Raw genomic sequence first — 21,569 nt, 5'->3', positions numbered from 1 at the left:
TTAGACAGTTGTATACGCAGGACGGCTGCGACATGACCGCCGCCAGTGCGGTGATGCTATAGTCTGGGGAAGAGGAAGTCGCGGCTGCACTCATGGCCATGCTTGTCGACGCTGCCGGCATCGATAGGCTGTTCGGTACAGCGGTGGGAGACGTTTGGGCTTGAGTTAGACCCAACAGGAGGAAAAGAGATAGGAGTACCATGGCTATGGATCAAATCATCTGGCGGATGTTGTTCTGACAGTGGTTCACAACAATAGAAGGTCTCTCTAGTTATTTGCAGGAGCGGAAGAGAAGAAGCACAAGAAAGAGAGACTTGAGAGATTCTGGATGAGCTCTCCCCAGGACCGAGTGGGGATGCAGGCTCATGGGTTCCTGAACGAATAAGATAAGGACAATTTTCAGCGATGTGCAAGATACCTGAACGCGTACTAATACCGTGGGAGGCACCGCTAATCTCGGTAACGGTACGCCAATACCGTTTAATACCGTTGACATGCATAATTCGCTCAAACTTGCTCAGGTCGGCCAATTTCGCTCAGAGGAAGAAAAAAAGAAAGAAAGAATCTCAATTGCCGATGCGCAAAGGGAATAATGAACAATTACTCTTTACCATTTCAAGGGCCGGTCACAAGCTTAGCTTTGCAGAATGTTGGATCCTGCGTGCTGTATCTCCATTCGTAAGACTCTCTGCTAGAACCTCCCTGTTCTTCCTTCTACGGAGTAACCCCATTTCACTTGAGCACTGCAATTTTCGAAAGTACTGGAAAGCCAGCGATCCCAAAGTACAGATGGGGTTTCTTGCGAGTCTAGCATTCTGCCTGACGGGCGTGTTAGTTGGTCAATCAACAGCGCACTTTCTCCTCAATTTCCCCCCTACGATAGGCTTCGATGACAGTCTCGAGGCCACTCCTCCCTGCGGAAGCTTCACTGTCGATTTCTCCAAGGACAATGTCACAGACTTCCACGTCGGCGGCGATTTCATCGCAATGACTTCCATCCACCCCATGGCAACCTGGCTCTTCCGCGCCACGCTTGATCAGACCGCGTCAGGGAATTGGTCAGATCTATTGCCGGCCGTCGTGCAGACGGGTCTTGGAGACTACTGCGAGACTGGTATTATGGTACCTTCGACTTGGGCTGGTTCAAAGGGCGTTGTTGGAGTTGTGCAGGATGCGCCTGATGGAATTTTGTATCAGGTGAGTCTGCTTATTTCTCAATTTCGCAGTCTACTTATTGATACCGAATGTTAAAGTGTTCAACGGTCAACTTCATCGCCGGCTTCATCACGCCTTCCGGTATCTGCAAGAACGTGACCGGCCTGTCCGCGGCGTACACTGTAAGTATTTCCTCAGTGCTTGTCCCTTTCTTCAAACCCGAGTTTGAGCCTTGAGACATGCTGTGAGAGTACACTCTCTGGAGGCTGATCAAGGCTCCAAGTCCTGTTCAAACAAAAAGCGCTGACAAGAAAATCATGATGATAGACTGATGCGAAGCTTTCCTCTCTTCCCGCCACCGCAGCTGCAACCTCAAACCCGGCCACTTCTACCGGCACCAGTACTAGCACTGGTTCTACCGCTACCAGCACTGCCAAGGCTTCAGAAGCCCAGACTATCGATCCATATGGTGGACTGAGTATGCTCGTGGGGCTCATTACGATCGGTTCAGCGACACTTATGGCGGGCCGCCTGTGAGCGGAGAATGGGAAAACGCGGGCTCAATACCCACAGGGCGGACTACCGGGGCTCTCCGAGGTACATAGTATATACAATTGCATGCTGTTTTGCCAAGGACGACAGTAGTAGATTCGTATTCTCAAGCACTACTGCAGCAACACAGGAAGAGCTTGCTTCAGGACCTAAAGGACAAATAACCCGTTGCTTTCAAAGGAATGTGACATGTAACGAAGAGAACAATAATCAATCATGCCTCTCAACTTGTACTGCTGACTTATAACCATCAGCCATCAGCCATCAGCCACCGCCACGACCATCAATGCATGAAACCCTCACGATAAGAATGCACCACCATCCGAACGACCATCCCTTCGGAAGAGCCTCTCTCCCGACATTCTCATCTGCCGTCCGCCAGTCAGTCAATCAATCAATACTGGACTACCGTTCTCTACAGTGCGCACCAACGTGTCTACTTGCAAGTGCACTTTCCGCTTGGGCAGGCGCATGAGCTGCCGCAGCTGCAAGAGCATCCAGGAGCTAGGCGAACGTCAATATGTTTGGAGGGTGGGAAAACGAAAGGCAAACGAGAGGGCAACGTGGAGAAATGAAATGGGTGACTGACCCATGTTTTTTTTGTTTCTGGAGTATAGACTGCTGGGTGAAAAAAGGTAGTAAGGCTTGTGTCAGTATTGTTGTGAAGGATGCGATTTTTTGAGGGCGAATGTGACGCGACTGTTCTACTATGGTGATATCGTGGAAGCTGGAAGGTGTTATCGGGAAGATGTAAGAAGCAAGGAAAGTCGCAGAGGGAAGCGGGTATTTGTAGGCAGGAGTCACAGGGTGAAGGTGGCAAGGTGGGTTCGGATCAAAAGCACAGATCAACTGCCTCTTCTGGGAGTGGCTGCTGGAAAGATTGCAAGTCATTGGTGGGGAGCTCATGTTCAAGGCAAGCGTCTCCATGTACGGTGGGGTTCATCCAATAGATACTCAGGCAGTATGGGCCCCTGCAGTACTCCGTATGCCATGTTTCAAATGCCGATGCAACGACGGGACGCTGAGAAAAAGGACTGCAGCTTTAGAGAGATAGGCTCGGCGATCGACGATGGTATTTGACATGCTCAATATTGTAAGTAGTCTTCCAAGCATACCTCGGCAATCGACATTAGAGGTCAAATAGAAAGAGGAAGCAAAGGTTGTCGGCATCACTTTGTGTTTCGGTCACTAGAATGAATTTTGAGAAGTCGTGAAGCATGGAGGAAGATCGAACTGGCAGCCTGTGAGAATAATAGGACATGGATTTCCGCGAAGAATAAAAAGGACAAATATGGTAGCAGAACGAAAGCTTTCGGCGGGGAATTTTTTGCGACACCTCGCCGGGCTAATTACCCCTGATTGCATAATCCTTAAGAAAAGAAAAAAAATTTCCCCCATTTCTGGCACATCTCAAAATCAAAAATCAAAAATTTTAATTTTTCTATATAGGTTCATAATTACAATTAACTATAATCTAGAAAATTATTAAAATTTTATAAAATTTAATATATATTAAATTATAAAATATTTAAATTATTCGTTATATTAGTATATATAAAAGAATAAGATAGAGCTAAGCTTAAAAATCTTAAATTTATATATATAGTTAATTATAAATTTAGAATTACTACGCTCTTTAATTAGATTAATTAAGTTATCGCGAATAAATAAATTAGCGTCTATAATTATTAATTATTAAAAAAATAGATATACGTTATTAACATATAGAATAACTTTTTTATTTTCTATTAAAATTTTAAGATTTTTTTTTAAATTATAGAATAAAATATAGGCTTTTAGATAAAAAAAAGAGTTTTTAAATATAGTCTTATAATTATTAAAGCGTAAGGAATTTAAATATCGCTTACTAAAGTTCGCTTACTAAAGATCGCTTATCTATTTACTCGATAGCTCTAATTAAAAAAATAATTATAAATTTAATTCATAGGCCTTTACTCGTTATAAAATAAATTAATAGCGAATTTATAAAATCATCTTAATAGCTTTAAAATAATCGAGATAACTTTATTTTAAAATCTTAATATTTATTTAATAGTCGAGAAAACTTTTTAGCGTAATATTAAATTAATATTAAATTATTATTCTTATATTATATAAATTAATTTTTTTAAATACTTTAATAATAAATACTTAAATATATAAAATATTTATTTTATAATTTCTAGATTATAATTAATTATAGTTATAGATCTATATAAGAATAATTAAGATTTAAATTTTTAAATTTAAGATATATTAGAATAATAAGAATTTTCTCTCTCTTAAGAATTATAGCGTCTTATAGAATTCTTAATAAGAGCTCTCGACTAGTAATCTACTTCGTTAAATTTTATTTAAATTATTATTAAAGATAAGTAGAAGATAGAATTATATTATATAATAGTAGAATTATTTAAATTTAAGATTATATATAGTTTATTAATTATCGAGACTTAATATAGCTCTTTTATAGATTTATAGATTTTTTATATTATCGCTATCGCTATCGTAATATTATTATTTATATTAAAATCTATTTAAGCTTTTATTTAAAAAGAATTTTAATAAATTTATAATAATAACGTTATTCTAGCTAATTTATATTATATAAATATATAAATTATATAATAAATAAAATTTTAATTAGTTTAATACGATATTATCTTTAACTTAAATAAGAGTTTAATAAACGTCTTAAAGTTATAAGTTAGCTTATTAAGAAATAGTTACTCGCGTATTTAAATAAGTAATCTATATCGTATTTAAATAAGTTAATATATATATAATTTAACGAGTATAATCTTATAATTTATAAGAGTATTTATTAGCTAAAAAGATATATTATATTCTATAAGATATTTTATATTCTATAAGATATTTTATATTAAGTAATATTATATCGTACTCGAGTATAATATAAATATAGTTAAATATTATATTCTTTTATTAGTATAGATTTAAGATCTTAATAATATATATTATATTATAATATATTTATAATATTATATAATAAAATAATATATATATAAGATATCTTAATTAGAATTTTTATATTTATATAATAATTCGATTAAGATATATAGAATATATTTTTTATTTTTTATTAAGAGAGAGAGAATATAAAGAGTAATTTAATATAGCTATTTATCTTCTTATTAATAGTAATAATTAGAATAATAATTAGAATCATAAATATTATAAGAATAAACTACTAGATATTCTTATTTTTCTTATTTTTTAATTCTATTTAAGCTTTAACTTATTTTTTTATCATTCATTAATTAATTTATAAACGATCGCTTTATAATAAGTCTATCGTTATAGTTCTTCTTAATAATTATTATTTAGCTTATTATATTTAATAAAATAAGAGAATAATATCTTTATACGTTCTTAGCGAAGTTAATATAATAAATAGATTTAGAGTAATTTTAATTATTATAATTCTTTTTAATATACTTTTACTAAGCTCGAATATTATATCTAATAGCGAAAATAAAATTACTCTTATTCTTTCTAATCTAGATATAAAGTAATTATTTAATAGAATTCGAGCTAATTAGAATATCGAAAAGATTTATAAATCTATTACTTTAAGCTTTATCGCTATTATTATAAGCGTATTCTTAATATACTACTTAATTCTATAATCTAATATCTTAATAAAGATATCTTCTATTATATTATATCTTCTTTCTATTAATTTTATCTATATAATATATCTCTATACTAGTTTTAATAGCTATATATAATTAATATAAAGATAATTTTATTAATAATAAGCTCTTTCTTAATAACGCTAGATTTATTATAAATATATAAATATATTAAACTAAGTTAGAGCTCTTTCTTATACTTCTAATTTAATAATTTTTTAAAAATTATATTTATTTATATTAATCTTTTAAATGTTAAATTACTTCTATTTAATTATAATAAATAGTTTATATAATAATATTATAATTAAAGAAACTCGATAATATAATATATATTTAAGCGATATAATATATTTATAAACTTTATTATTTTAAATTATTAATAATGAATATAGAGAGAAAGACTCGCTATTTAAGTAATATCTCTTAATCTTAATATTAACTATAATCTTTTTACTCTCTTAAAATAATTTTATATTAATTTTATATAGTATAATTTTTATCTTATTCTTATTAAACGAATTAACTTTAATAATATTTTTCTAAATAATAAAAATATAAAATAGCCTCGTTTTTTTCTTTCGATTTTTATATTTTTTAATATTTTTTCTATATATAAGATTATTAATTTTTTAAAATATTTATAATATTTAAAGCCTTCTATTAACGTTTTATTTTCTCTTTATTCTTCTTCTTATTAATTATTATCTATAAATTAAGTTAAGAATTTGATTAATTATTAAATTAAATTACTATCGATACTCGTATTTTAATAATAAATTAAATTAGAAAGAGTAATAAATATATAAACTTTTCGATTATCTTATAAAAGCTAGACTTTTATTAATAAGTATTTAAGTAAATATTATCTCTTTTATATATATAAAGCGTTATTTACTAATTAAGAAATTTAATAATAATTTATTATTTAAAAACTCGATTAATTAACTCGATAGCGGCGAATTAAACTCTATTAAATTAAGATATTATTATTTAAAAGACTTTAATTTATTAAGTCTTAATATTAATATAATCGATATATAAGATTTAATAATAAGATTTTAACTAAGTATTTTAAAAATAGATATAATAGATATATTTATTATTATTATATTATCTATATTATCTATATTATCTTCTCTTATAATTATATTTAAAAAGAATAAAGATTATATATTATTAATAATTAATAGAATAATTATATCTCTTTTTCTTATAAAAGACTTTTTAGAGTTAAAATACTATTTATATAATATAGTAATAATAATATAGTTTATAAATATAATAGAAGAGTTTCTCTATATATTTATATTATATTATTAATTAAATAACTTTAATTCTAACTTAATTAAAAGAATAAAATAGCTATTATAATATCTATATAACGATTCTATCTTCTATTTATATTTAATAATAATTTAAATAAAATTTAACGAGATAGACTATTAGTCGAAAGCTTTTATTAAGAATTCTATAAAATACTATATATAATTAGAGGTAGTATATATATAAAGATTCGTAATTCTTAGCGTAGGGAAAATCGCATACACCCTATCAAGAATAGTACTAAAGAGCTTTATCTTCTTCTTTTCAATCTTTAATTACTCGTAGCAAGTAAAGTTTCTATATACCTCGCTTAGTAATATCTTAATATTTCTTTCTTCGCCTATAATATCTATAAGCCTCTTCTTATTTATTCGCTCGAGAATCGTATTTCATCTACTGGCCGGAAAGGTATGGGATTTTTTGGACTCAGAATTTTTCAACTTTTATCTCTTTTCTTTGAAAATTTATATCTATATAATCTATTTATAAAATCTTATAATTCTTAAAGCTCTATAACGAGGCTAATCTCTTCTATACGGGACAATTTTAAAATACGGTAATTTATGTAAAAAATACCGAGTGGGATTGAAAATATCCTATATCTTTTGGAATGGTATCTCGAAAATTGCCTAAATCCCATATCAAATACCATACCTTTCCGGCTACTAAATTTTCATCTACTTCTTTATTAAAAATTCGAAGTCTTAAGATTAAAAATTAAGTAATAACTTAATTTAGATATTCTTTTAATTAGATTAAGTTATCTTAAATACTATAGACTCGAACGAGCGAATTATATTTTCATACTATAAACTATAAGATTCTTATAAAATTATATTCTATCTTATATTTTCATATCTTAATAGAATATAAATTTATAAGATATTATTAATAGAGATATAATTTTATAAGATATTATTAATAGAGATATAATTTTATAAGTTATTATCTATAGAGCGAGTTAATATTAGAAATTATTTCTTCGAAGACTCTACGAAGTTTCTTAAGAATATCTATAGCGTGAAATATAAATACTACTATTTAACTCTTTAGCGATGATTCGAGTTATTAATAATTAGAATAGATAGTCTAAAATACTCTAAAATACTCTTCTAATAATTTATAGATATAGAAATATTAGTAATAACTTATATTTTCATATCTTAGAAAATAATAACTTATAAATTTATATCTTAAATATTAATAACTTATAAATTTATAGTCTATTTTTTTAATAAGAGATATAAAAATATTAAGAATCTTATAGTTTAAGATATTAAATTAATTAATATATAAAGTCGTAGTTAACTATAAGACTATTTTATATATAAAGTATAATTTTAAATAATTATTTTAAAATAACTAAGAGTTTAATTATATAAAGCTAATATTTCTAAGAGAGTATAAAGATTACTTAGTTATCTATATAGTTAATTAAGTATCTACTTTAATTATCTTAATCTTATTATTTTAGTCTTTTTATACTTATTTTATATATAATCGATTTAGTCATTTTATACTTATTCTATATATACTATTTCGACTATTATATCTATTATTCTTCGTTACCCTTACGCATTTAACTCGAGATCGTTCTTTATAGTCTTATAGTAGATGAATAGATAAAGAATATACTAAAGAAATACGTTCTTACGCGTACTAATTTGATAGATAATACGCTATCTATCCTCTAATTCTCAGCTTACTAACTAGCGGCAATAGTAGTAAAGCTTAATATTCGTAAACAGTAAGGCCATACAGAAATCTCGTATGTATAAGTAGATTTATAGATATATAATTAGATATATTCAATACTAAGGCAGCTAAGATCTTTTTAGATATTTGAATATGTAAATAGTCTCGAAAAAAGCCCTCTAGCGCTAGAAAAACTTCTATGTCTAAGCGATATAACCTGAAGTGAAGCTATATATAGATGTAAGTAGGAGAGAGAATAATAATATAACTCTGAAAGAGAATAATTCGAATAAAGAGTCTACTACTAATACAGTAGTTATATAAATAATACTCGCTATATTCACTTATCTTCCTACTATCGTATATCGTATATCGTATATATATCGTATAATAATGAAATAGCTAATCAAATAATCATTACTACTATAGTCTTATAATAGACTTATTAATCTATAATCTTACTATTGCGATTAGTATTCGTAAATAGTAAAGCTATATAGAAATCTCGTATATATAAGTAGATTTATAGATATATAATTAAGTATATCTAATACTAGAGTAACTAAGATCTTTTTAGATATTTAAATATATAAATAGCTTTAAAAAAGGCTCTTTAGCGCTAGAAAAACTTCTAAATCTAAGATATTATTTAAGAGAGTAAAGGTCTTAAGAAGGATTTCTAATGATATTTATTGTAGTAAGTAGTAGAAATTAATAGCACTAGCGCGAATGGATTGGAAGGTGCTAGTATCGTAGTAATGCTCTAAATATATAGGCTAAATAAATAACGATATATAGATAATAGAAATCTGACTTTTAACGGCCTAATAATTAGATCTTATTATTATTAAAGTCGACGTTATATACTAATATTATAATTTCTCTATAAAAGAAATAATCTAAATAATAGCCCTTAATATTAAGTAATGTTAATACCTCGCGAAGATTATTAATAATAATCTTTTTAGTAAAGAAGAAGTCTCTTAGCTAAAATAGCGGTATATTAGATAGGATTTTTTATCTAAAGAGATATTATAAGACTTTAACTGCGTATATATTATCGTCTAATATAGCTATTATAAGTATAATTTTATAATAAAATAAGTTCGTTTTAGATATTAAAAGTGTAAATTTTAGGTAATTATCGAATAGCCTCATCGAGTGACGTATAAGAAATCATTCGTCGAAGTTCTTTTATTAAAGATCTTATTTATTATAAGTAAATTTATCTACGCGTAGGAATATCGCGAAGATAAGATAAAAGGATATATATAGCGTCGCCTCGATATAGATTAACTTATCGAAATAAGAAAGGATTTAAAATAAGAGATTCTTAGTGATTAAACGTCTTTCTTTTATATTAGCTTCGCTATAAAGACGTCGACTATCTATAATAATGTATTATAATTAAAAATAATAAAATATTAAGAGATTATCGAACTTTATATCTATATAAACTAATCTAAGGTCGATAAGATATATCTTTATAGATTTCGACTTAACGCGGCGAGTACTTAGATTAATAATCTAGTCTATAAGAATATTTATAGTTATTAAAAAGAGAGATTAGACTCCTATAAGTGCGTAATAGATAGTGTAGGATCTTATTAAAGTTATATATATCTTTCTAATTTTAATAATAAGTCTCTATTAGAGAAGTCGTATAGTCTCTTAAGATAGTACGATCTAATTATATTAATATTCTAATAGATCTCGCCCTATTTTAGTAGAGATATAAAATCTCTCAGCTATAAATATACGTTAGCGATTTTTCGATATTAAAAATATAATAGATTATCGACTAGCTAATTAGTCTTCGTAGATATTTAAGTAAATATTATTATAATATTATAAGTAGCTATTAGTATAGCTATATCGCGTAATAAGATTATAACTAGCTCGTATATAAAGGATTTATATAATTTATTAATATATACGTCATTATTATAGTAGAGAACTAAGTAAGATTCTTATAATTAAGATAATTATAGCTTTATCGCGTAATAAACGACCTTTATTTCTTTAAATTATATATCTTTAAAATAGTAACGTATGGCTATTTTAATGCTAAAAACGTTTTTAAGTTAAATTAATTAGATATAATCGAGATAGTCTAAAATATAACCTCTTATATCGAATTTTTCAGATATATTAATTTATATATATTACATAACTCGACTATTAATATAGCGTATTAAGATAACGCTATTTTAGTACTTTAGAAAGATATCCCACTATAATAAGTCTACTCTTATATTACCTATAATTTATATAATTATCATAGACCTTCGAAGAATATTAAAAAGTTATCTTAAGAATACTCTTTCTAAAATTATAATTTTAATAGTAAAAAAGATAAAGTTAATCGCTAACTCGAGCTCCTAATATAAGATAATTACCTTTTTTTAGAAGGTTTTTAATCATAATTCTTATTTTAGCTAGCTTATCCAAAGAAAGTCTCATCTTTATATAAATATTATCGAATTTAATTTCTAGAAACTCGACTATAAAATCTATAACGTTCTTTATATAATTAATTTAAAGATCTAATTCGCTATATAGCTAATCGAACTACTAAATACATATAATTATATTATTATTTAGTAAAAGAATTACGAAGAAATCGTCTAAATAGTAGAGTACTACTTTCTATAAAAAAATCGCGATTAAAATTTAAATAAAGATCTTTATAAAGAGATTAAATAGAAATAATAATATACGTAGTTTAAATAGTAGATATTATTCTTTTTAATAGCATTTATTATAATTAAAATTAAATAGTTATTAATTAGATATAGCGATAAATATATATCTAAAGATATCTTTAAGATCTCTTTTAACGAATTAGACTATTAAGTCTTTCTATAATAGTACTTTTATTATATTATTATATATAATATATTCTAATATACCCTACTTCGCCTAAATACTATTATTAATTAAATAACTATATAAAAATAAGAGATCGTAAATTCGTCTTTAATCTCTATCGTATTTTAATATTAAATCGAGCGACGAATAGATATATTAAAGCTCGTTTTAAGAGTTAACCTCGATTAGATAATACTATTAAAGCTATTTTTAAAGATTTATTAATAGTATTTAGAGTGCTTAATATATTAATAGATAATTTTAATTATAATAAATTAGAATATAATCTCGAAAATCTATCTTAACGCCCTTTTGAAGAATAGTCGAAATAATTCTAATAAATATTAGATTTAAGTAATTATTTAATTATTTAAATTAGTTATTAATTATTAACGATCTTTAATAGAATAAATCTGAGTTTAGTAAATTGTATAGCGCGTATAAAAACTTCTTAGATATATATTATAGCGACTAAGACACCTATGAATACTCTAAAAGTTATTCTATCTTAAAAATATAATTATTTAATAATAATTAATTAAAGTTATTTATAGCTAAGTTTTAAGTCTTAGAATATTTATCTATTAAGTGATTTTATTAATAAATTATATAGATATATATATAGACGTAGCGCTTACAAATATAGTTACCTCTATTAAAACTCTTATAAATTCTATTTCCTTTAACTATAATAGGCTTATTAGGGCTAGGCGTATCGATATTTAGCTTATTATTACTTATATAAGTCTCTCTAAATATAAGAAGATCTTTATAACTCTAATTATTCGCTTTTTAAGTCTTAAAGTTATTTTAATTATTTTAAATATATATAGTAATAAAAGCGAGGTAGTAAACGAGGATAAAGTTAAATTTATAGATAATAAATAGTTGTAATAAGCGAATAATATACGTATAAAGAGTTTTATTTAAGTTTTTCTTTATATCTATATATATAAAGCGACTAACGACTATCGAGTATATATAAAAATAATATATTATATAGTTATAGCTATTAATATTCTTATTCTTCTTAATTAGAGTAATATATATATAGATTAATCTAGCGAAGTTTTTAATCTTAAAAATCTCGAAGAAGATTTACTTAAAGTACTTAATATTTATACTTTAGAATCTTTTAGTAATATTAAAAAAGGGCTTTTTACCTTTAGAGTAATAAAAGAAAACTCTTCTTCTTTTCTTCTAGTCTAACTTAAAGTTAAATAAATTCGAATTCGATATATTTAAGTAATAATAACGATATTTATAATTATAATAATAACGATAATAGCGGCGTAGCTTATAAATCTAATTCTTATAACGCTAGTAATAATTTCGCTTCTCTTAAACCTTAAATAGCTAAGCTATTAACTCTTAAAGATCTACTTTAATAATAAGCGAAAGTATTTTCTTAATCTCGTCTAAATTAATAATTCTTAATGGCGTTTCGCGTATAAGGATCTCCTCGCGAGAGAAAGATATTTTAGTCTTAATAGCCTTCTTAGCTTTAAAGACCTTATTAATCGCGTTAAAAGTCTTTTTAATAACTTTAAAGGCGGATATAGCTTATTTAACCGCTTTTTTAGATTTAATAGTAATAGCGAGAGCCATTATAAAGTATATAAGAGTATAGAATATATTTTTAATAGTTGAATAATACTTATAATAGTTAAATAAAGATTAATATATATAGACTTAATTATAAAAGAAGAATAATAATATAACTCTAAAAGAGAATAATTTAAATAAAGAGTCTACTACTAATATAGTAGCCATATAAATAGTACTCGCTATATCCACCTATCTCCCTACTATCGCATATCATATATCGCATGCATATCGTATAATAATAGAACGACTGATCAAACAGCCACCACTGCTATGGCCTCATAATGAACCCACTAACCCACAGTCCCACTGTTGCGAACTATTGACATATAAGGCTGTTTTGCATATAAAATATGATTCTATTAGTAAAAAAAACCTTTAACACCATATAAAGCTAGAGCTTTATATATCAATTAATTCGGTATGAATTTGTAATTCGCCCGGGCCCGAACTACTGGTCGTGCAGCTCCCTCATGATTTCTTTCCAGGATCCTATCTATCGCCAGCTTCAGCTTTTCCTTTATATATTCCTAGAGGCAACCTTTCCTCCGGCTGAGGCTGACCTGTGACGAAGAATTCCGTCATGACTGTCCCTCCAGTGGCCAAATGCGACATTTCCCCTAGCTTCTGTGACACCCATCCTAGGGACGCTGTGTCTCGCATTACCCAAAGCAGCTTAAAATTTGCCGTGCGAGTAGTATACTCCTTCATCTCCAGCCAAATGTGCTGTAGTACCGGGGGCCAGCGTGTACTCCCGGTGCCCCCAGCAACAAGAACGATTGTGTCGTACTCATTCTCTATGCGACGACCGTTTCCACAGTTCGGGCCGTCTATCTACAAGTGTATAGGCTATTATTGTTATTGCTTGTATAGCATGAGAGCTTGCGTGTGAATCCTGCATGTGAGCGCACGAAAAAGCTAACTGTTTGCACCTCTGAGGTATTCTGACTATGTCGATCGCTTGCCGACTGGGGACTGGAAGCGATAGAGAAAGCATGGGTGTAAAAGACAGAAAGACAGAGGGCGACGAGGAACGGAGGGAGCCGTGTTAGCCGAATCTCCAGGAAAACGTTGAGGAACCAGGACATCAACCCTTAATTCTGGAAGACTGGTTGTGCTAGGACACACGTCCGAAGATTGACAATAACCACCACGCCAATGTTTGCCCAAAGATACGCCCACGAACGGCCCTAATGACAAAGATGCCAAAAGCAAAGCCCGACGTAGGTTACAGCAAGGAAAAAATGCGAGTCGTAAAATGTCTTATACAATCGGTGACGGATGTGTGGCAGGAAAGGGACAAAAATCCCGAAGAAAATCGCCAACGCTGGTACACTCGTCTACTATCTGGATAGACACAACCACGTATAAGGAAGATGGGGTGTCAATTGACCTCGGGACCCTCAGGGTTGTAGTATCGCTTGTGCAGAGCCGGGTATCCTCCATAATGCCGAGGCGCGACTATGAAGGGCACAGTATGAGGCAAATGAGCCCGAACACCGAACAACTGACCCAGCGATGGAAAAGGTTCTGCTTCTCGTGGGCCAGGCCTGTAAAGAGGCGCCTGAGGCCATTGACATGACATGAGCCGCTGATGTCATTGTTCTGATGACCTGGCGTTATCGGACGAACATTGCTGAGAAAGAAGTGTAATCGAAAAGATCCAGAGAAGGGGCCTTCTTACACAGGAAAGAGTATCTGGCCATCAAAGATGTTAGAACGCTGTGACTGGTGTTTCTGATCAACAGCAATAAGGAAAACGGACCAAGATACTACTGTTACTATCAATCAATAACAGGCGTGCCATGAAAAAGTCCACAGTTAGATGAAGATCTTTGCTTGTCGGAGAAGACTGAATCAACTTGATTTTTTTCCAGATACACACGTTGCATCTCTCGCACATGCTCGCCGGTGTATTTTTCCGGATTCACCGAATACTTGCTCAAAATTGCGCACACGAACTTTCTGCTACAAGGATCGGTAATGCAACGACAAACAACCCTACAGTGAAACACGTTGTGACATGGCCTTGTAACGAGCAAGACAAACGATCGAACCGTGATTCATACCCTGCAGACCTGCGTAAGCGTCTTTGGCCCACCCTTCTCGACTTAGAAGGATGTAAACTCAACGATAGTGCCGACGCCCCCAACTCAGCTCCATTTGAAAGCGTGCCTGAGACACTCATGTGAGAAGACTGGCTGCTTCAGCATTCATGATTTCGTTTGCTTAAAGCATCTTCTGGCACCTTCACTTCGCTTACCTGGCAAATTATCGCCACGTCTCCCGCCAAGGCTACGCTACATGTTATGAGCCTCTGACAGCTTCCCTGAAGTCAGCCTACATACAGAACCATCATACTCGCAATGGACATGATGACAACTTCAATGGGTTCGGCCATGGTAACAAAAACACCAGGTATCCCAATACCCAGCTCCGCCACTGGGGCACCTGAAATGAGCATGCCAGGTATGCCCGGTATGGACATGGGTAGCTCGGTGAATTGCAAATCTTCAGTACGTATCGTCCTTTGCCCACGACTTTCCAATACTCATTTACGTAACTTACATTTTATTATAGATGTTCTGGAACTGGTATACCCTCGACGCGTGCTTCCTATCGACGACATGGCACATAACCTCAAGAGGCATGTTTGTCGGCTCATGCATCTGCGTCATCGGCCTTGTGCTTCTTCTCGAATTCTCGCGCCGCTTGCAGCGCGAATACGACCGGCTGATCCAGCAACACGCCACGTATGACTACGAGGCAGGTCGTGCTTTCAATACCTCCAAGTCCGACAGGAAGGGTAGTGCCGACAGCAATGACATCAGCAACATGGAAGATCCTCCTCATTCGGCTGTTCCTTTACTGGGGGAATGGGAAAGATCTTTACCGCTGAGAGCACCTGGTCATGTCCCAAGCGTGCTCCAGCAAGCCATTCGCGCGGGCATCTACACGCTGCAGTTTTCCGTTGCGTACTTGATCATGCTCTTGGCCATGTATTACAACGGATACATACTCGTCTGCGTTTTCATAGGAGCATTTATTGGCTTTTTCATCTTCTCCTGGGATGCATCGGGCGCTGCAAGCATGTAAGAATCCTCTTTTCAAGCCGAGCACTCTGCTGACCACGATTGCTTTGACAAGTACTTCGTCTGAGAACGCCGCGTGCTGCGCGTGAGTTGGTCGATGGCGTTTATATGGCAGAAAACTCATAATGTGATATTCGGAATGAAAGGGGAACAAGAGCAGAACATGCTTTACAATACGCATGTAATCTTAGCCATGAAACCACCACGACTAACCAGGAGATAACAGCAGAAGATGCGGTAGGATACACGTCAACTGCTTTCCATCAATAAAGAGTTTGCGTCTTATTCTCTAGGAGTGTTTACAGTCCGAAGGCTTGGACAACCGCCTCTCATGCCTCACTATTCGCACAGTATGACCCAACCAACTCCAGTCAGTCCGAGTACACCCGCCGAGTCCCACCCAATGACCACGTTTCCAATCTCCCCCCCCCAGCTACAACCGACAACAAGCGTCCGATTACTCCACTGCCTCCAACGGCCAGGTTTAGCCTCTTCCCTAGCTCTGATTCATTCTGGCCGTTAGGTGTATCTTTGATTTGAATGGTGTGAAGCATTGATGCAGGATCCACCACTGCTGGATTCGCTGCTGTGAGGTCGCCGTGTCGACTAGAAGGTGCAGAGAAAGAAACAAACGTGCTTGATCTAGCCAAAGGGAAGAGAGAAGACCGAATAATCTAGGATGCCAAGATCAAGTTATACCTCTTATTAGGTAAGATATTTTTGAATTGATTTGCTCAAAACGTCTTGATAATTAAAGTCTGAGAATGGAACTTTCGTGATTTTAGAATTTCAAAAAGACCACATTTCTTGAAGGGAAGGGTGTATGATGAGTAAAGACAAAGAGTAAGATAGACTAAAGGGTGTGGCTAGTAATGGCAGTGCTGTTGAGCTCCAAATGAAGGAAGGTGATAAATGGTTGGATTGGCAAGGGTATTCTAAGATGCCAGTGCTGGTTTTCGGCAAGCCCAATACCAGCTCCCAAAGAAACGGTTGTTTCGCGAGCGTTGTTCCAATATTTGTTCATGATGGCATCGTTCTTGGACCACGCAGCCACACAGGCGCTCTGATTATCAAAACACGGTACATGTATGTAACACATTAGTTGATCAAGTTTGCGAGTTTTACCGCTGATCCGTTCAAGTTACCGGCCATGTAACGGGGTATATGCGCAAACCTGCTCACGCTAGACCGAAGACATTGTATGATGACTTTGTGATCTGTGGCCAGATCATGGTGAAGCTGCTCCATTGTTTTTCTATAAAGCTAGCAATCAATCGGCTAAGAGCAGGAAAAAAGGCAAACAGCTCTGGCTGGTGATTTCTTTGTTGATGTTGACGTTGTCGTGCTTGCCTTTGGAGTCAAGCGCGACAACATCACAAAGATGTCCGAAATGTCGGAGACGCTCGAAAGGTATGTCACAATTGTCTCCTCATTACATTACTAGTGTTGTTTTTTTTGTCAATGAGAGCGCCATCTCTCGGTCATTATTTTCTCTTGCCCTTGCTCAAAAATCATTCGCTGCCTATTTCGAAACGCTTAAGGTGATGAGTTGTCGTTGGGGTAAGACAGGGTTACCGTTGAGGCGTTGAAAATGACACGTGAATCCGGAGTGTTCGCATGGATACTTGAGTGTCAAATACTCTCGGCTTCGACCTCGCGGCTCAGGCTTTAGTGGCTTGTAGGCGCGGCTGAAAAACGGCCAGCAAGCAGATTGCCGAGAAATGTGCCACCAAGAACAGACATATAGTACCCTACGTTCAGACTCATGACTGCCACCATTCTGAATCATAGTCAGTAATATCAAGGTGAAAAGAGAGCCGAAATGAAACCTACAATAGATACCCAACCCCAGCAATTACCACATCCAAGCACGCTCGCGGCACATCTTGCGTTGTTCTCCACGGCCGGACGGCCGAAACATTCCCCTTCAAGACAGCCATGCTCCCCTCGTTACTTTGCTCGCTGGACACGCTCATCTTCGACCCATCCGCGCTCGACCTACTGTCATTCTCTTTCTCATCTGCGCCCGCAATGATGTACCGGCGCCTTGACTCCATCTGCTGCCATCTCCGCTCTTGGACCGCCCGTAACGCGAACAAGGCTCTAAAAAAGGTGGCGAGAACTATTAGGAAGATACAGGTGCCAGCGTACTGCCCCGTGGTTGAGGGTGTCCAAGAGGTGGAATAGAGCGGTGTAGTGGTAGAGGTGTAAAAGACCATTTGCATGGTGGACATAGACATCGTGGCTGTAATGGAACTTGAGGAGGGCATGGGCATGGATGCGGAAGACGAAGAGGACATATCCATCATGTCGGTGTGATGAAGTGAGTGATATTGGAGACGTGAGAATTGATAGACAACACAGGTGCATCAAGATGGAAAATATTCATTTCATCAGAGATGTTTTGCTGGAGCACTAGGAGCGTATGTGGAGAAGGAGACGTAGTCAGCATGGGTCCCCAAACGAATAGCAGAAACATGCGGCGAACGAGGCCGATGCCCAGAGGACGGCATGACATTGATGGCGATTGCATGTATCTGATCTATAAAGTAACGTCTCGGCCGAGCACGATGAAGCAGCAGAGGAGACTGGTTTGTCATCCTTCAATGGTCAGATGTGAGAGGGTTTGAGAAGGTTTTCGGGAAGAGGGGCGGTAAAAGATGTCATCGACGTTGGATGCCATTCAAAGCCGGTGAGCAATGGACGATCGAAAGCAATGCCGTCTTATTGCTTATTGGCCGATAGACAAGCCGGAGAATAAATAATATGAGCATCAGGGCGGATATGGCAACCTATACCGTGGCTTTGGTAGCGTACCGGAGATCGGTCTGCCTCGGTCGCGTGTTCCCTTGGACCCTGTGAACATGCACTAGATACCCACGTTGCATTGAAACGTGCTCTGGGAAGTGACGGAGACTTTGCGGATTATTTGCGTGGGTTTGAGCAAGTTTCTGCAGGGCGTCGACATGAAGCTAGTGTAAACGGTCCGAAAGATATATCCGTAAACCGACCGTTATGATACCACTTTAGTATTTTATCACTTGCTGCCGATGTGCAGTTGAACGAGACGAGAGATGATCGGACCCTTTCGGTCCCTCACTCAGCAAAGAGTGTCGCCATGTGGCAAATTTCATCAAAGCACCATCTGACGTAGAATAATCGTATGGGAACACGCTACACTTAAGCGTGTTCCCATACGATTAGCTGCTACCTATTTCACCTTTTGCCGTCAGCGTCTTCCACAGTTTAGATTCTAAGCAAACGACTCGGCTCAAGAATTGAGAAAGAGAACATGGACTCATCCTCCATGGCTAATCTTGATAGCATGTCTGGTATGGAGGGCACGGGGATGGATATGGGCTCAGATGGCATGTTTCGGCCGCTTAACCAGATGCTGGCTCGCATGTACTGGTACCTCGTCGCCGCCTTCTTCGCGTCTGCATTGTTCCTCAAAGGTCTTGGAGCCTTCGAGTCTTGGTCACGGTCAGTATCCTGCCTTACCTGACGGCCTGCGATCTCGGGCCCTTAAGCCGCAGCCTTGGGAAACGATGCTGATTGTGCTCTTTTCAAGTAAACGGTCATCGCGTGCGCTTTCCCTTTCTCATCCTACGAGACCTCGGGATTTGGCGTCCCGAGCATATGCCACATCAGTCGCAATCTTCAGAGAAGTGTCTTATCCTCAAGTGGTCCACTTCATCCGGCCGGGCTGCGCGTGGTTGACTCCTCCGCCTCTAGGGCCGTCGCTGGTCATACTTACATACTGGATCATCATTGCCTTGTTCCTGACAACAGGGTCTATTATCCACGATGCATATTATTGGGAGCGTGTGGGATTTAGAGCGGCATGGGTGTCTGTCACACAGGTCCCTTTTATCTTTCTCCTGGCTGGCAAAGTCAACATTGCCAGCTACCTTCTCGGATCATCTTATGTCGATATGAATTGGCTGCATAGATGGGTGTCTAGAACCCTTTTTGTGACGGTCACAATCCACGGCTCATTTTTCTTAAGTGAATGGGTGCGGGCGGATTTCGTTCGCATTGAATTGGCGATGATGCCGATGGTCAAGTACGGCTTTGGACTTTGGGCAGTATTGGCCTGGACTACGATCAGCTCTCTCATCCCTCTCCGGCGTCTGTGCTACGAATTCTTTGTGCTTCAGCATATCCTCTCAGCCGGCGTTTTCCTGTGGCTATTGCATAGCCACGTGCCTGCGTATGCATCATATAACGTCTGGATGGCAGTGGCTTTCGCACTTTCTGGTCGAGTGTACCAATTCTGTATCTTGCTCTGCCGTAACATTGCCATTCGGAAAAAGACGTTCGGCTTGATTGCAGGCAAGCGACTAGGCCACTCCGCGGAAATACAGGCTTTGGCTGGAGAAATCACAGTGCTGACTGTCCATGATGTTGGGTTTTCTTGGAAGGCTGGGCAGCACGTGCTCTTGTGGTGCCCAACCTTAGGACCTCTGGAATCGCACCCTTTCACAATCGCAAACATCCCGGATGGAGGAAATCGCGAGAAGAGCCCCAACAAAGTGCAATTGATCATACGCGCTCGCTCTGGTTTCACACGAAAGCTATTCCGACGGGCTGTTTCCTCCCAGGCCACCTCCTCAGCTGCGGTGACAGCCTTCCTGACAGGTCCCTTCGGCAACCTTCCAACTTGGAACACTTATGAGACTCTCGTTCTCATCTCCGCATCCACCGGTGCCTCATTTACCCTCCCAATTCTTGACACTGTCCTCAAAGACCCTTGCTGCGTAAGGAGGATTGACTGCCTTTTATTGATTAGGTATAAATCGCACATCGACGGCTACGTTTCACGGCTGCTCGCTGCAGCTTCTAATCCGAAGGTTTCGTTGCATATCATGGTTGCCGTCACAAGCAATGAGGAGGATCCAGCCTGTGAAGACGACGCTGCATTGAAAATCGGCAATCCGTCGAATTTCAGCTCTTTCGACACGCTTGCTAAGACTCTGATGCAAACGAAGACAGAACGATCGTCCTTTAGCTTCGACAAGGTCGTTGTTGATTCCAAAATCGAAGGCTCGATAGAAGGAGAGGAGCATAGTGTGGGGATCAGAGTTAACAAAGGACACCACGATCGTAGTCCTGAGAAAGGCAGCTCAGTCCAGTATACATTCGGGAGACCAAGTCTTGCGAGCTTTGTGCGCAAACCCGTTGAGGCGTCGGCAGGAGAAACCTCCGTTATAGTCTGTGGGGGCAAGGGCCTGACCTCCACGGTACGAAATTGTGTAGCTACGTTATCAGATGAACGGGCAGTTCATAAAGGTACCGGTGCGCAGGGTATCCATCTTCATGTCGAGGAGTATGGATTGTGAACGAAGACGACGTCGCCCAGAGTGGCGGACGCGTGGCAAGGCGCCCGATAGTCCTGGACTATTTATCGGACTATTAGTCTGGACTAGTCTACTAAACCAATAGTTCAGATTAATCCAATGATTTTATTAATAATCCTAGATTAGTCCAGGTATTTAATAAATTAATCTAGGATTATTAGTCTTAATAGTTTAATAATTAATTTATAAGCGTATATTTTTAAGTCTAATAGACGTATTTTTAATAGTAATTAAAGACTAGATTTTTTCTCTAAGAC

General features: G+C 35.2%; 4 protein-coding genes across 4 annotated transcripts; 3 read left to right on the top strand and 1 right to left on the bottom strand.

The window, feature by feature from the left end:
* Positions 1 to 647: 647 nt before the first annotated feature.
* On the top strand, positions 648 to 1,692 carry HO133_006140 (uncharacterized protein; the record flags this gene model as incomplete). The annotated part of the gene is made up of 4 exons (XM_037297042.1): positions 648 to 678; positions 836 to 1,197; positions 1,254 to 1,337; positions 1,483 to 1,692. The coding sequence occupies 4 exons, from the start codon at positions 648 to 650 to the stop codon at positions 1,690 to 1,692; spliced, it is 687 nt and encodes a 228-aa protein (XP_037147616.1).
* A 13,534-nt stretch (positions 1,693 to 15,226) lies between these two features.
* Positions 15,227 to 15,956, top strand: HO133_006139 (uncharacterized protein; the record flags this gene model as incomplete). The annotated part of the gene is made up of 2 exons (XM_037297041.1): positions 15,227 to 15,376; positions 15,441 to 15,956. 2 exons carry the CDS (start codon positions 15,227 to 15,229, stop codon positions 15,954 to 15,956), a joined length of 666 nt encoding a protein of 221 aa, XP_037147615.1.
* A 1,664-nt stretch (positions 15,957 to 17,620) lies between these two features.
* HO133_006138 (uncharacterized protein) lies at positions 17,621 to 18,192 on the bottom strand (the record flags this gene model as incomplete). The annotated part of the gene is made up of 2 exons (XM_037297040.1): positions 17,621 to 17,732; positions 17,786 to 18,192. 2 exons carry the CDS (start codon positions 18,190 to 18,192, stop codon positions 17,621 to 17,623), a joined length of 519 nt encoding a protein of 172 aa, XP_037147614.1.
* A 1,052-nt stretch (positions 18,193 to 19,244) lies between these two features.
* HO133_006137 (uncharacterized protein) lies at positions 19,245 to 21,294 on the top strand (the record flags this gene model as incomplete). The annotated part of the gene is made up of 2 exons (XM_037297039.1): positions 19,245 to 19,435; positions 19,524 to 21,294. The coding sequence occupies 2 exons, from the start codon at positions 19,245 to 19,247 to the stop codon at positions 21,292 to 21,294; spliced, it is 1,962 nt and encodes a 653-aa protein (XP_037147613.1).
* Between the last annotated feature and the right edge of the window lie 275 nt (positions 21,295 to 21,569).

Source organism: Letharia lupina, assembly GCF_014066315.1.
Source record: "Letharia lupina isolate WasteWater1 chromosome Unknown contig_23, whole genome shotgun sequence".
NCBI classification, from domain to species: Eukaryota; Fungi; Ascomycota; class Lecanoromycetes; order Lecanorales; family Parmeliaceae; genus Letharia; species Letharia lupina.
This window is presented reverse-complemented; position numbering and strand designations above follow the sequence as displayed.